The sequence below is a fragment of the Camelus bactrianus genome, chromosome 10 (genome assembly GCF_048773025.1).
Source record: "Camelus bactrianus isolate YW-2024 breed Bactrian camel chromosome 10, ASM4877302v1, whole genome shotgun sequence".
NCBI lineage: Eukaryota > Metazoa > Chordata > Mammalia > Artiodactyla > Camelidae > Camelus > Camelus bactrianus.
Window position 1 is genome coordinate 13399317 of NC_133548.1, and position 17572 is coordinate 13416888.

Genomic DNA, 17572 nt, shown 5'->3' on the forward strand with positions numbered 1-17572 from the left:
ATATAAAATAGATAAAGGACAAGTTCATACTGTACAGCACAGAAAACTGTATTCAATACCTTGTAGTAATACATAATGAAAAAAGAATATGAAAATGAATATATGTATATATATGTATGACTGAACTATTATTGCTGTACACCAGAAATCAACACAACATGGTAAACTGACTATACTTCAATTAAAAATAAGTAAATAAAATAAAATAAAATAGTCAATTCATAGAAGGAGAAAGTAGAATGGTGGCTGCCAAGGCCTGGGGGAAGGGAGAGAAAAAATAAATTAAACAAAATAAATAAATAAAAACACCTCGGTTAAAAACTACACATGAATCAAAGAGACATTCTCCATTTTAATTATCTATTTTGCCAATGTTGAACATCTTGTGTAGTTCTAAATTTTCCACAGCTCTTAATTGTTTGAACGTATTTGTAAATAAAGACTTTTATCTTTTAAAAATATTTTTGTTTAGAGTTTAGTCCTGGAAAGAGTACTCTGGAGCCAATTAAAAAAAAGAAAAAGTAATTTTTATTTCTTCATAGTTATTTCTATACACATTTATTAATGATGTCTGATTCTTACTTTATGTATACTATACTCTTTTCTAATCGGCTGGGGGAATTAACCACAGAATGAGGGAATACAATGAAGCTGCTGCAGTTTGTTTCCACAAATGTGTAAATACTTCAAATTGGGTAACTAAAAAACGAAGCTCTTTATCCATTTAACTTTGAAAGGAAACAATATTTTTTTTTGCAGAATATATTGTAATACATTTATATTTTCTCCCAATCTTCTATGAGAAATTTATATCCTCCAATTGCTATGCTATTAATAATGCAGTATCATCCTGTAACCAGGAATGACAGATGATGGATGCTGTGGGAAGATGGGAGAAGGCAAGAGAATGCTTGTAGCAGAAACATAAAGGGGTGGGAAGGTCACTCACATCATGGAGGGATGAGTTCTGCTGTCTGCTAATGAAATTTCAAGGAAGGGATTACTAAAGACACTTCACAGGGATCCTTTTTATAACTTTATGTTTATGCACATATATTAATATACACAGTCAGTATCCATAAATATGCATGGAATGACTGAACATGTAATAGGTAATTACAGTAAGTAATAGATGTTTGTGTTTGTGTTGTGTGCTTATATATGTTTGTGTGTATAGTACATCACCTCCCTATCTTATCTAGTAAATGATTTCTTTTTATTCTCCATGTTAGATTTTTACTTTCAGAACTTTGAAAAAAAGATTTTCCATTGCTTCATAGATCCTCATGTACTGAACACTTATACAGGTCTTTTTGTTTTTTTTTTTCAATCCAACTCTAATGAAGCTGTAAGTGTATTGAATATGACTCTGATAAATTGCCTGTAGTACAGAATTTTGAAGAATAAAAAATAGTAATTAACAAACACTACATTTTGAAAGTAAAATGACACAATAAAATACTCATTCTTAGAGGCAATTAGTATTTTCATATTACTCCATAAAGTGTGCCAGAAAGATTAACATGGAATGCAACTTCATATCGATATTTATTTATGTTTCTGATAAAGTAGAGAGCAATGATAAACAGAGCAGGAGGGTGAGAACACTTGAATTCCTGGTACGTCTATGGTCTGGGGAAGCAGGCGTACTCTCCCCCATGGAGAACGGCAATTCACCAAGCACTTTCTCATCAGCTAACAGGTTCCAGGCAGGGAGGACATTATGCCAGGCACTGTGGTAGGTGCAGTGAGGAAACACACCTGAATAGCTTATGTGTTCTGGTAGGTACCAGGGAGAGCGTGTTGCCAACTACTTACATACATTTACCTAAACTGCTTGCTTATGGGAGATATATGTTCATGGTGTCTTTCTTCCCACACTTAGAGCTTAGGGTTCAAGTGTGAATTCTCATGGAAGAGGGAATAATTCTTACCTGTGTGCAGCACCTCTGAGCTTACAAGATCCATCTGAGAATAATAGTCTATAACTTCACAGACACAGAGGAGGGCTCAGAACCACGGGACACAGAGGTGATGTAGCAGAGTCACATGGAGCTGGAGCCAGAGTGAGAATCCAGATCTTATGTAGATAGCCCAGGGTTCTCTCAGTAAATTACTCACCAAATGTTGCCCTATAGATGTTTTACGGGTGACAGGTGCTAGGTGTCTGAAGAGATGGAAACATCATGGAGGAAGTAAGAGAGAACTGAAACAAGCACTGAGGCAGGAGTGTCAAGGACACGCTCACAGGTACAGTGACTGCTCTGTTTTTATACAAAGATATTCGGGCCATGATACTTTCATGATTAATGGGTATCACTCCTTACCCTATGTAGGTAATTCAGGCCCCAGGAAGGTGTTACTTGCTGAATGGACCTCCTCACGCCTCCCAACAATGTGACTGAATTTGTTCTCTTGGGACTCACACAAGATCCACACTTGCAGAAAATACTCTTCATTGTCTTTTTGCTCATTTTCCTATTTACGATGCTGGCCAACCTGCTCATGGTCATCACCATCTCCCTCAGCCCTGCACTTTCAGCTCCCATGTACTTCTTCCTCACCTATTTATCCTTTATTGATGCCCTCTTCAGTTCTGTCACAACTCCTAAAATGCTCATTGACCTGCTGCACCAGAAGAAAACCATCTCCTGGGGTGGCTGCATGACTCAGCTCTTTGTGGAACATTTCCTGGGAGGATCAGACGTCATAGTCCTCACTGTCATGGCTTATGACCGCTATGTGGCCATCTGCAAGCCTCTGCACTACACGACCATCATGCGACAGGGGCTCTGTCAGCTCCTGGTGGTGGTGGCCTGGCTTGGGGGGATCCTACATGCCACTGTGCAGATGGTTTTTGCATTTGACTTGACCTTCTGTGGTCCCAATGTCATTGACCACTTCATGTGTGACTTCTTCTCACTGTTGAAACTTGCCTGCAGCGACACCTACAGGCCTGGAGTGGTGGTGGCAGCCAACAGTGGGGGCATGTGCTTACTCATTTTTTCCATGCTACTCATCTCCTACATAGTCGTCCTGCGCTCCCTGAAGTCCCACGGCTCTGAAGGACGGCGCAAGGCCCTCTCTACCTGCGGCTCCCACTTTACAGTAGTGGTGCTCTATTTTGCCCCTTGTATTTTCACCTACACGCGTCCTGTGGCCACTTATCCTGTGGACAAGTTTTTGGCTGTGTTCTTTGGAATCCTCATTCCCATGTTAAACCCTATCATTTACACAGTGAGAAACACAGAGGTGAAAAATGCCATAAGGAGTTTGTTGAAGAGGAGAGTAACTTAGGCTGTCATGATGCCAAGAAAATGATGATTTATATATATATATGGAGGATCATACCTGTAGTAATTTGTGCCAGAATAGTTCCTTGAGAACTGAATATTTCTTACTGTTTTCATATATAATGCATAGATATGCATAAACCACATATATAGGTAGTATATTTGTGGTATTAATATTTTAGAGAGGGAGGTGAGAAAGGGAATGGAATGTCTAAAAAAGCAAATTTCTGGGACAATCAAAAAAGAAAGATTTAGGAATACTGTCCTAAATTCATGTCTAAATGATTAGATAAGAGAATAAATTAACTATAGAATGTTAGCAAATGTCATCCAAGCACAGGGGTTGGCCCATCACCTGTGAGGATCATATTCAGTTTAATTAGGAGGCTCTTCTTAGGAGGCATACCAGAGTGTATGGCAAACAAAGTGAAGCATGTCATAAATTGATATTTTAACTATTGAAAGTGAAAAAATAATGAAGACTATAACCCCAAACATTTCTAAATCAAAAGCATGTCATTTGAGAATATTAGTTTTTATACGGTGATAAAAATAATTTAACTCTTATTTTTTCTGGCTGGGGAACATTTACAAATCCTTTATAATGTCAACTGTCCGTCTGTTAGATTTGACAAAGTGTTAATAAGTCTTAAAAGATGTAGAGAGCCCCAGATGAGGTGATAGAAAAACTCAGTTCTGGTACTAGCTAGGTGGCCAAGAACAAGTCCTATTGACTTTTCTTCATCTATACTATCAAGCATAAAATTGTGTGGCCATTCTTCTATCGAAGAACAGAGCTTAGTTGTTGAACAAATAATTCAAGTGTTCATACTGTGATCTGGTTTTGTGCTGGTGGATCACCAAAATGGATCATCGCAAGGATGGATGGAGATTTATTTAGTCTGGATTCATGAGAGGCTAAGTCTTTGGGGCATGAGTGCTTTAAAAAACCTCATATTCTGATTTTTATCCCCATTACATGGAAAGTTCTTATATTATCTCAAAGTCTTTGCAAATACAATACTATTCACCAAATAATACCAAGAATTTGAGTTTATCAGATCTTATATAATTTATTCCTCCACTTTTGGATGCTGCTATATACTGAGGATTTGTGTCCCTCTTCAAAATCATAAATTAGATCCTTTATAATGTGCTGGTATTTGGAGGAGAGCCCTTTGAGAAATGATTAGGTCATGAAGGTGTAGTCCTCATGAATGGGCCTAATGCCTTTATAAAGAGACCCCATGAGGTCACTTGACCTCTCTGCCATGTGAGGACCCGGCAAATAAGTGGCTGCCTGTGAACTAGGGAGGAGACCTTACCAAATATGGAATCTGCTGGCACATTAATCTTGAACTTCTGAGCCTCCAGACCTATGAAATATAAATGTTTATATTTTAAGCCACCCAGTGTATGGCTTTCTGTATTAGTAGCCCATATGGATCAAGACAGAAATTTAATTTTCAAATTTGTGTAGTTATTTAAAGTCTTTGTTAGTTGTCAATGTTGATTGGTCTGTAATCTACCTGAAGTCAGGGGAAGTTACTTGCCTTTGTGTTCTCTGTTTCTTGCACACTATATGGGACATAGAATCCACTGTATAGACATTGTCCATTATTTGAATTCTTGATCTAATGTAGCGTGAATTTTTTCTGTTAAATTTTGATGAACTCTTTCTACTTTAAATATATAAATATACATATACATACATACATACATACATATATATACACATATATACACATATATTTATATAGTAAAAATATTTACTCTGGTATTTGCTACAAATATTTTCTTTATTATGTTATTTATTTCATAATTATGAGTGGTTTTATATAAATATGTTATTTTAATATTCTTTTACTTTTTGATGTGTTTTATTACTTGGAAAATCCATAATCCCATGATATATTAATTTTAATCATTTTTTAAAAAGTAACTTTACAAACATTTTATTTTTATTTAACCCACTTGAAGTTTACTTTTGTTTATGATGGGGAAACATCTAAGTGCAAACAGATAAAGTATCTACCAACATAATTATTGATTTGGTAACAATTTGAAAATTTTCTACTTAGTATGTCAGGTTTTATACCATCAAGAAAATTCAAGTTTGGGAAACTTTCTCCTCCTCCTTCCCATCCTTCCTCTCTTCCCCTAAACTTTAGGGTCATTTTGTAAAGTTTCATAAAACTACATGTGGAATGCCATGACTCTACATATTTATTTTGAGGAGAACGACATGTTTTAATATCTTGTTTTCCCATTCTAAATAAGACATATATTGTGAAAGATTTATTGATGTCTCAATAAAAATTTATAATCATCTCTGTGGAGTGTAAATAAAACTTGCCTTATGATTTCTTATTTAAAAAGAGGAATCTGTTATTTACATTTGATTCACATTTTCATTGAGCTGGTCAGAAAGGGCTTAATGTCTTTTTCTGGCATGAGTTACAGCACAATCCTCAAAGCCATGGACATATTGTTAGCGAATAGAGATACATCCAAATTGGAAAGCCCAGAAAACCTATGATTTGTTGTCCACCAGTTGAGAAAGAATTCTCAGCAGAGGTGGAGGGACAAACTGAAAAGTTACTTTATTGCTAGGAAAAAGAAGGAGAAAAAATAAAAGCTGTCAAGTGGGGAGCAGTCAGCCAGGTAGCCTGTTAAGACAGCTCCAGCCCAAAAATAGGTCACAGGGTCTTTTCTTGAAAGGCTCTGTCATCATTATCTTCAGTTTGCTGGTACCAGTCATCTTCTATTATCAGCTCTTTCCTCCCATGGAGCTCAGCCTTAAAACAGAAACTTCAGTGGAAAAAGAGAACAAAGAAAGAGATACCAGGGTGTGTCCTTGGCATTGACGCAGCAGTTGTGGAACATAAATGTCTTGTTGTGTGGCTGTGTCCTTGAGATCAAGGATTCAGCTGTGGGATAAGAGAAGATGTCTTGTTTTTCAATAGCCTGGCACTTTCTTCCCCTTGTTGATAAGCAGCTAGTGTCAGTAAGCCTGTCTGATTACATCTCTCTTAATAAAAGTATCCAAAAATACACAAGCATGTATCCCACCACACACTCAGGTCTGGATCCAACCTCATGTGAATCTCTATGACCACGTGTATGTGTACATTCAATGAAATGTAGGTCTATACCCAATAGCATGTATGTGTCTGAATGTGAACACACTGGTTCAGTATATGATGACACATGGATCAATATTTGATGAGCAACATGAACGCATTTGTATATGTACATGCCTATGTATTTGATGTGATCACACACAGCATGCAACTGTCTACACACAGGGCTGTATATTGCCATTTGCTTGTCTGTATCTGACCATACATGAATTTAGTCAGGACTTGTCTGAATAATTCTTCTGTTTCTTATGGCGTGCACTGAGGCCATGCCCTGGCATTCATCTGATTCCTGGACTTTAAGGAGAGTCCAAGATGCACTTATATGCATGGTGCCTTGACAGGGATAACTACAAGACTGGACTTTTCTTGGTCTCTTTCTTATACATGTAGATGTAGGGTAATGTAGACAATGTCTGCCTATTGAGGTTGTCAGACTTGCAAAATGGCAGCTCAGGGCTCCCAGGTAGAGGAGGCAAAGCTCTCAGACCAGTTAAGTCTCATCTCATCCTGACATAAGATTGAAGTCCAGGATATCAAGTTTTAAATTCAGACTAATTTTATATCAAAGAATACAATCAAAGAATGAAAAGGTAACTTATGGATTGGGATAAAATATTTGTAAATCACATATTTCATAATGAATTAATATCTAAAATATATAAAGAACTTCTACAACTAAATTAAAATAAAAAACTTGATTTAAAATTGGGCAAAGCACCCGAACAGATATTTTTCCCAAAGAAGACATGCAAGTGTCCAATAGGAACATGAGAATTTGCACAACATTACTAATCAACAGGGAAAAGCAAGTGAAAACCACAATGACATGTCACCTCACACTTGTTAGAATGGTTATATGAATTATGTAGCAGACAACACATTTTAATGATGACATGGAGAGAATGGAACCCTACTATACTTTGGTGGGAATATAAATTTGTTCAGCCATTATGGAGATTTCTCAAGATATTAAAAATAAAACTGCTCTATGATTCAGCAATCCTATGTGTGTGTGCATATCCAAAATATGAAATCAGGTATCTGAAGAGATATCTGTACCCTCACTTTCATTGCAACATTAATTACAAAATGAAACCATGACAGAAATAAATGTATTCTACCATCTCTGAATATAATTGAAGAATGGAATTACTTTCAATACCATGCTAGTCTAATTCTAGAATTGACGCAAGATATAACTACTATGAAAAAGTACTGTAGACTTTACCTGATGTGAAATGTCAATATTATAACATGATTCATAATTGTCATTTATGTGCATCTGGAAATAATATTTAAAATTATGATTTGCATGAATGGTAGATTGATTAAAAAGCAAAGTATTATAATAAAACATTTAAACAGATAGTCACCCACTTCAATGATTAATTTAGGTAATAGCAAATATTCAGAATTAATATAAAGCTCATTGGTTTCAATTGCTTAAATTCATAAATGGCCAACCAATATTTTTTTCTGTCATAGTATTTTTTCTTGATGTAGACTTAAGGAAGAGTTCAAAATTGAAGATGAATGCTGTAAGTTCTCTGAAGTGCAGTTAAGTTACATGAAATAATTGGATTGTTGGCAAGATCTCCTAGTGGAGGTGAAATGCCCCTGAGGTCCAATCAACCACAGCTACTAAGCTTCACTGAACTGGCCTAGAAACAGGAGATGTGGTAGCACTTTTAAGACTCAAGAGAAAGGCCTTATCCAAAGGTACTACTTATAAATCAGCAAAGTCACACTGTAGATGAGCTAGTTGGCATCTTTAATCTTATATCTTTACTGCTTTCTTGGTGAACAAACAGCTGCCTCAGGCCCTGGCCATGGAGCTGTGTCAGACAAGTTCATAGGTAAGATTTTTTTTTCCCCAGGAAATCATAATTTCATAGACTCTCAAGATTAAATGGCCCTTACAAATTATAGCATCACCCCTCATCACCCCCAATCTGAGATTTCAATCCCTCTTCAGCAGGCAAGACATTAAGAAAAAATGACTCAACTACAATACTACCAACTTAGAAGTAAAAATATTTGGGGTATTTTTTTCTAAATGTTATATATTTAAATTAGAAGAATAATATAATTAGTTAGAATTAAATTAGAATAACTATATAACTCAAATTTCCATCCACAATTTTCCCCACTTTATAAAATACATCAAATTTTCCTATGACATTGCACCACTTTCAAAAACATCTCTTTTAGAAACTATGCATGTGTCAAAGAGATGCACTGGACTTTAATTATCCATTTCTGCAATGAGGAACATCCCATGTCATTTCTAAATTTTCCACACCTCTTAATAATTATGTTGAACATATTTGTAAATGAAGACTTTTAGCTTCTATAATATTTTCATTTAGAATTTAACCCTATAAAGAACACTGTGATGCCAAAGAAAAAAGGAAAAATAATATTTATTTCTTCATAGTTATTTCTAAATCACATTTACTAATTATGTATAATTCTTACTTTATGTAAAATCTTCTCTTTTCTGATCTGCTGGGGAGTCAGCCACAGAGTAAAGGAATATAATGAAGCTGCTGCACTTTGTTTCCACATACGTATAAATTTTTCATACTGTTTAATTAAAAAATAAAGCTCTTTATTCATTTATCTTTGAAAGGAAAATACACATTTTTTGTACAACACATTGTATTATACTTATGTTTTTTCTTTGGGAAATTTACGTCCCCAAATTCCCTCATTCCATTACTAATACAGTATCTTGTAACCAGGAATGATGGACGATGGATGCTATGGGAAGATGGAAGAAGAAGGCATGAGAATGCCTGTGGCAGAAGCTTAAAGGAGTGGGAAGTTCATTCACATCATGGAGGGATGAGTTGCTGCTGTTCGGTAATTAAATTGCAGGGAAGGGATTACCAAAGGCACTTCCAGGGACACTTTTTATAACTTTATGGGAACACACATACATTAATATACACAATCAGTGTACAATAAAGATTTGTTGAATGAGTGAACTTGTAATAGGTCCTTATAGTAACAGACTTCATGTGTGTTTGTGTTGTGTTTCTATATATGTTTATGTGTATAGTCCATACCTACCTCTCTATCTTATTTAGCAAACTATTACTTTTTGTTGTCTATATTAAATTTTACTTTTAGAACTTTGAAAATAAGGATTTCTTTGCTTAGCAGATACTCACAAACTGAACATTTATGCAATACGTTTTTATCCAAGTCTACCGAAGCTGTAAGTTTATTGAATATGACTGTTAACATATATGTGGAACAGAATTTGAAAAATAAAAATATGGATTAAAAAGCCCTATGATTATCTTGAAAATAAAATTGCCTAATAACATATTCATTCTTACAGGCAATTAATATTTTCATATTGTCCCATAAAGTATGCCAAAAAATATTAACCTGATATGCAGCTTCCTTTCAAGCATTTGCTTAGGATTCTTATAAAGTGGACAGTAATGATAAACAGAGCAGAAGGACGAGAACACTTGAATTACTGGTAGGTTTATGCCCTCTAGGGGAGCAGGCATATTCTCACCCATGGAGAACGGCAATTTACCAAGCACTTACTCATCACCTAACAGGTTTCAGGCAGTGCAGACATTATGCCAGGCACTTTGGTAGGTGCACTGAGGAAACACACTTGAATAGCTGGTGTGTTCCAGTAGGTACCAGGGAGAGCGTGTTGCCAACTACTTACATATATTTCCCTAAACTGCCTGCTTATGGGAGATATGCATTCATGGTGTCTTTCCTCCCAAAGTTAGAGCTGAGGGTTCAAATGTGAATTTTCACTGAAGAGGAAATACCTCTTACTTGTGTGCTGCACCTCTCAGCTTACAAGATCCATCTGAGAATTACAGTTTGTAACCTCATAAACACAGAGAAAGGCTCGGAACCATAGGACACAGAGGTGATGTAGCAGAGTCACATGGAGCTGGAGCCAGCGTGAGAATCCAGATCTTATGTAGATAGCCCAGGATTTTCTCAGTAAATTACTCATCAAATGTTGCCCTATAGATGTTTTACAGGTGACAGGTACTAGGTGTCTGAAGAGATGGAAACATCACGGAGGACGTAAGAGAACTGAAACAAGCACTGAGGCAGGGGTGTCAAGGACACGCTCCACAGGTACAGTGGCTGCTCTAGTTTTGTATCAAGATACTCAGACCACAATCCTTCCATGATTAATGGGAATCAGTTCTTATTCTTTGTAGGTAATTCAGGCCCTAAGAAGGTGTTACTTGATGAATGGATCTCCTCATGCCTCCGAAGAATGTGACTGAATTTGTTCTCCTGGGACTCACGCAGAATCCACACCTGCAGAAAATACTGTTCATTGTCTTTTTGCTCATTTTCCTATTTACGATGCTGGCCAACCTGCTCATGGTCATCACCATCTCCCTCAGCCCTGCACTTTCAGCTCCCATGTACTTCTTCCTCACCTATTTATCCTTTATTGATGCCCTCTTCAGTTCTGTCACAACTCCTAAAATGCTCATTGACCTACTGTACCAGAGGGGAACCATCTCCTGGGGTGGCTGCATTACTCAGCTCTTTGTGGAACATTTCATGGCAGCATCAGAGGTCATAGTCCTCACTGTCATGGCTTATGACCGCTATGTGGCCATCTGCAAGCCTCTGCACTACACGACCGTCATGCGACAGGGGCTCTGTCAGCTCCTGGTGGTGGTGGCCTGGCTTGGGGGGATCCTACATGCCACTGTGCAGATGGTTTTTGCATTTGACTTGACCTTCTGTGGTCCCAATGTCATTGACCACTTCATGTGTGATTTCTTCTCACTGTTGAAACTTGCCTGCAGTGACACCTACAGGCCTGGAGTGGTGGTGGCAGCCAACAGTGGGGGCATGTGCTTACTCATTTTTTCCATGCTACTCATCTCCTACATAGTCGTCCTGCGCTCCCTGAAGTCCCACGGCTCTGAAGGGCGACGCAAGGCCCTCTCTACCTGCGGCTCCCACTTTACAGTAGTGGTGCTCTATTTTGCCCCTTGTATTTTTACCTACACGCGTCCTGTGGACACTTACCCTGTGGACAAGTTTATGAGTATGTTCTATGCAATATTCACTCCCATGTTAAACCCTATCATTTACACAGTGAGAAACACAGAGGTGAAGAATGCCATGAGGAGTTTGTTGAAGAGGAGAGTAACTTAGGCTGTTCATGATGACAAGAAACTGATGATTTATATACACGTGAGGATTATACATGTTGTAAATTGTGCAGGAAAGCAAAGAAATTTTGCAGATCATTGACAGATAAAAAAGGTCCATAAACTAGTGTTTGTCAATCATTTAATATTGGCTAGTCATTTTTTAGATGTTTTGATAATTTGTAATATACTTTACCAAGGCTTCAATGTTCAGAATTAAAGCTTCAGAATAGTCAATGAAGAGAACAACCATAAACCCCTAGTATGATGAATATAGTTGAATATGTGTTTTTCTCTAGATTCTTTGTTCTACTTTACAAAATTCTTCAGGTATATTATTTGGATGGAGTTCACCTTTCCTTAGGAATTTAATATCAGAAGTTTTTCTAGTTTTGCTTAGCCTGTGGTGATCAATTAAGGGATAGAAGTTCTTATTCTCGTTCTTAGATACTTGATTAAAGGACATTTGCATGAAGGAATCACTGCTTATTTTGTATGTATGTGTATGCTATGAATTTACCAAAAGTAAAAAGGGAGATACCTGCAAAAGAAGGAAAAGATAATTCACTATCTATCGCCAATTCTTTTTTGGCAAAAAAACAAGTCTGAAATTTTGAGATTACTTTTAGTTTGCTCCTTTTTCTTAAATATCCTATGGCTCCCAGTTTTCATGAATATAAAGGAAATGTTTTAATTTTACATAGCAAGACTGGAGGAGCCAATTGAAACAGAGATAATCATTCTTTTACCAAAATTCAACAGAATAGCCTATGGTTAGGTTCCAAAAGTAATGACCTATGAGTCTGATACACTTGTTTGCATTACATTAACACTTTATTATCTATCAGGCAGAGTCACTTCAGTTGATTCATCCACGGACTCAACTGGTTATTCCATGATCATTATCTCCAACTTACAGGGAAGTAAATTGAACCCAGGAGAGGTTTACTAATTTACTTGCCTCACATCATGCATGGCTACCCTATCTAGTGTGTCAGGGACTGTCACACTGAAATGCACCTTCCTTTCACAAATTTCAACTATCAAATTCCAACACAGGTCTTTAAAACTCAGTCTTACTCTCTTTCAATTGGAACACAATTGTTTGTGGTACGTTTAGGTCTATAGATTAAAAAATTATACGGAATCTTAATTTAAAAACTTTGTCCTTCAAGAAGATGGTGTCAGATTTGCTGTAGCCTTGCCTCACATGTAGCTGTCCATTTCAGCACTACGCATTTTTTTCCTCTCTTTGAAAGTTTGAGTTATGCCATTTCACTTTCACAAAAGACCAATATTAGTATGACGTCATATGTCTTCTTTTAAAGAAGAATCACCTTCAGACTTCTTTCAGTTATTGAAAATAAGTACTAAAGTACTAATATTGGTCTTCATTAAAAAAAAGTGGCTAAAGTGAACTTTCAGAAAGTGGGGTAACCGCACTGCTCCTCTATGTGCGTGGAGAATACCAGGTCATTCTACTTTGTTACATAACTCTTTATAAAACAAAGCTTCTCTGCTACACCACTCTTGCACATGTAGTTCTCACAGATACTCCTTTCTCAAACTCAATGATCAAATGGAGCTATTTCTTCCATAATTTGACCATGCAGTAAAGCCAGAGCATGGTACTGGGGTGACTGTGTTTACTAAGGTGGGTATGGCTGTCTCCAATTCATAAGAGACAGAACCTTTTCCCAGCACCTCATCTATTTATATGGTCATATTTGCAATTGCTGGTGAGAATTAAACACTTCAGCATAATCTAAACTAAACGATGTGTGGTTCACTTTGTTGTATGATTATTAGATAGAAGATGAGAGTAAATCAGGGCTAAGGATAGAAAAAGTGTTGGTTAAACGTTATTTCCATTCTAAGGCCAAATGGAGAATTTGAAGAGGGAAACTGAAGCCAGTGATTGTGTCTTAGGGGCTATCCCAAGGGCTCAGTGGAGGGGTGAGAGGATTAATTAGGCACAAATTATAAACTGTCAGTAGCAAACTTGGAAGGTGCAAGAACTGAAGGAGGAAATACAAGGCAGTCTGGTGGTCTTAGTGGATAAAGTCTCACTGGTTGGTGAGTAAGGTTAAAGCTTGTTAAGATGTTCCCTTCAATTCATCATCAATAGTCTCTCCTGAGGACAGAGTATCACCTGATTATTTCTGATACTTAAAATAACAAATAAAGGATAGATTATGTTTCTTCTAAAAATTAATGACATAAATAAAGTTTGGCTCTAGTGTGTTAAAAATATGTTGGTTTAATCTGGATTTTCAATTCAGTGAAATTATTAAGAATTTAGCAAGGGAAATGAGCTAACTGTTGTTAAAGGCCAGCCATGAAGCATAGATTTTGAGAAGTTCTTTATATACTTTAACTTTCTTAATGTAGCAACGTGTATTATTAGAGAGGATTTTACTCCATTTCATAAAAGAAGAAAATGAGACTCAGTGGACTTAAGCCATGATATGTTGTCTTTAGACTCTGCCTATCTATTCTCCCCACTCCACTCCTTGTTTTATTGATGTGAAAACACCAAAACACAGATCTGAACATTGGCCACATTGTGGAGACTGTCATTGAGGCATTCTTATTTTTGGGGTGATGTAGTGACTTCTCTTTAGGTCTTTGCTGATCGTCATTTCCTAAGTTATTTATTTAGCAAGCATATTATGGTTATGAAAACATAATGGAGAGTAAGAACACCATCTTCAGCATCAAGAGATGGGTTTTATTTCAGATTGTACCATCATTTTTTTTTCCATAACCTTAAACACCCTCCCCTATTTCTACAAGTAGTTTATTTGGGTAAGTTGGAAGGTGTTTCCACGTTCTGTGATTTTGCCTGAGCCAATATGTTTGTTGCCATAAATATAGTTATTTTTTTTTTCTGCTTCAATTGGAGGTAAAACTGGAAGAGTTATGAGACCACAGTCCACCTCCCAAAACTTTTCTGTTTCTGGTAAACAACTTCAGAGATGTTCTTCTGTGATAAAATTGTCTCTGGATTAGACTAACACAGCATGAACTCTGCTCTTGTGTGCTTTGTTATATTGAGAACATGTTCCTCTACTTAGGGAAATGTCATCAAAACACTTTGGCAGATATCTTGTTTTTGTGAAATTAGTCCCTGAACATATCATGGTTAATCCATTCCTCACCTAATTTCTGATCAACTGTGGTAAAATCTGTATAAAATTTCTTCTGTTTCTTTCTGATTTACTCTTCAAGTTTGAGAATCTGTATTGTTCTCTCTTCAGGGTTTACAACACTCTGGCCTTGGATTTGTATTCTGGGTACAGACTTTCCTGGTATAGCTCCAGGAACTCCTTTTTTGAAAAATTATTTTCCTGGACGGTCCTCACTGCTTTATACCTATCTCTGTTCTCCTTCCAAGTCTTGCCTCTCTAGGGCTTGGGGAGCTAGACTAGGCAGAGGTTGGGTTTCTAAAGCAATCTCTCTGCCCAAAACTGTAGCTATTCAAGTAGAGGCTGGAAGACCACTTAATGGGCCATTGTGAAGGGATGTCAAGCTTTTATGAGGTTGGAATGATGACTGTCTGTACATGTTAATTCTCTGATCTGACTCTGGCTTTCGTTACAGAGTTGACAGACAAATTCAAGTTGAAAGACATTTTCATGATGACACTTCAGGAAAATCCATATTCCCCATAGTTCTATAGATAGTTTCAGGCCCTCATTCATACAATCTTTGGCATCTAACATCACAAGTGTTATTTTGACACTATAATAATAAAGTGTCTAGTCAAACCAGGTTTACTCATGTGGTTTCAGTTTTCTTAAACTCTTTCCCTTCATGACACGTGCTGCTCACAGTCACCACATTCTTTGGAGCCAATCCAGAGTTATGTACAATTTTTTTCTTATTATTAATTCAAGCATATTGGAACATGGTGATTTAGTGTGGTTCTGTATAGGAATATTCATAAGTTGAATTGGACTGAATCTATTTTTTAAATAATTTCAAATATCAATTGTGTTTATTTTAGTAGGTAATTGTAATAGGTCTTACAATAGGTGGCAGCATGAGTATCATGACACTTGAGTCACAAAACTATAAATGAAACATAAGAATCCTGGCCCAGAATTTAGCGGCCTGGCTTCTTATTTCCCCACCACAAATGGTGTTCATATTTTCCTGCCGTAATGTAAACTTGCTGTAAATTGTGAATATTGATGCTTATTTTTTTCTATTCCATAGGAATATTATGAGATTTAATTTAAATAGTTGAAAGAAATGCATTCTACCATCTCTGAATGTAACTGAAGGATGAAATTATTTTCATCATTGTCATTACCATGTCATCTCAATTCCAGAACGAGACAAGATCCAACTACTTTGAAAATTGCTGTGAACTTTATTAGGCATAAAGTGCTAATATTATAATAAGGTTCATAATTGTCACTTAATGTACGTCTGAAAACAATATTTAAAGCTGTGATTAGCGTTAATTGTAGATCAATTGAAATATAGAATACATTCATGAAAATGTTTAAATCAGATAGTTACCCACCCAAATTATTAATTCATATAATAGTTAATATTGAGCCTCCGTATTATACACATTTGTTATCAATACATAAACTCAGAAGTGGTAAAATTATTTTTTTTCTTTAATCATGGTGTTTTGTCTTCATGTAGACTTAATGAGGAGTTCAAAATTAAAGACGAGTGCTATAGGAGTTCTATTGTGAAGTTCTCGTGTTGCTGGCAAGATCTCCTAATGATGGTGAAATGCCCCTGAGGTCCAATCAGCCACAGCTGAGAAACTTCACCAAACTGGCCTGCAAGCAGGAAGTGTGGTAGCACTTTTAAGGCTCAAGAGAAATACTTTATCCAAAGGTAAATCAGCAAAGACACTGATTGTAGCTGAGCTAGTTGGCATTTTTCGTCTTACAACTTTCTTTCTTTCTTGGTGAACTAACGCTGCCTGGGGCCCTGGCCATGGAGCTACGTCAGACAACTTCATAGGTAAGGTTTCCTTTTCCCCTGAAATCACATAATCATAGATTTCCAAGTTTAAATGAATCTTACAAGTTATATAATCACCTGTCATCCTCACCAATCTGAGATCTCAATCCCTCTTCAACATGCAAAACATCAAGAAAGATCGACTCAACTGCAATACCACCAACTTCAAACAAAAAATGTTTGGATTTATTTTCTCAGTGATATGTATTTAACTTAGCTATAGGAATAATATAGTTAGAATTAAATTAGTTATAATAATTATATAGTGCAAATTTGCATCATTTTTTCCTACTTAATAATACAATGTAAGAATCTCCTATGATATTATACAATTTTTAAAACACTTCTGTTAAAAACTACACATCAATCAAAGAGATGCACCATATTTTAATTATCCATTTCTCCAATGTTGAACGGTCCATGTAGTTTCTAAATTTTCCACAGGTCTTAATAGTTGTGTTGAATACATTTATAAATAATTATTTTTATGTTTTAAGAATGTTTTTCTTTAGGGTTTATTTCTAGAAAGAGTATTGTGGAGCCAAAGATAAAAGAAAAAAGAAATTTTTATTTCTTCAATTATTTCTAAACTGATTTTATTAATTATGTCTAATTCTTACTATATGTATAATATACTCTTTTCTGACCTGTAGGGTAAGTCAGCCAGAGAATAATGGAATGCAATGAAGCTGATGCACTTTGTTTTCACATATGGATACATTTTCCAGCTTGGGAAATTAAAAAATAAAGCTCTTTTTAAAAGGCAAATGAATTTATATATAAGACAGAAACAGATTCACATAGAATACAGACTTGTGGTTGCTGGGGGAGGGGTGGGAGGGAATGAACAGGGAGTTTGAGATTCACAGATACTGACTGGCATATATAAAATAGATAAACAAATTCATACTGTATAGTGCAGGGAAATATATTCAATATCTTGTAGTAGGTCATGGTGAAAAAGAATATGAAA

General features: G+C 36.2%; 2 protein-coding genes across 2 annotated transcripts; both read left to right on the plus strand.

Annotated features, from left to right (window-relative positions):
* Window positions 1-2370: 2370 nt before the first annotated feature.
* On the plus strand, window positions 2371-3297 carry LOC105076410 (olfactory receptor 4C3D-like). The gene has a single exon (XM_010964507.2). The coding sequence runs from the start codon at window positions 2371-2373 to the stop codon at window positions 3295-3297; it is 927 nt and encodes a 308-aa protein (XP_010962809.2).
* A 7387-nt stretch (window positions 3298-10684) lies between these two features.
* Window positions 10685-11611, plus strand: LOC141578962 (olfactory receptor 4C3D-like). The gene has a single exon (XM_074373051.1). The coding sequence runs from the start codon at window positions 10685-10687 to the stop codon at window positions 11609-11611; it is 927 nt and encodes a 308-aa protein (XP_074229152.1).
* The last annotated feature ends 5961 nt before the right edge of the window (window positions 11612-17572 follow it).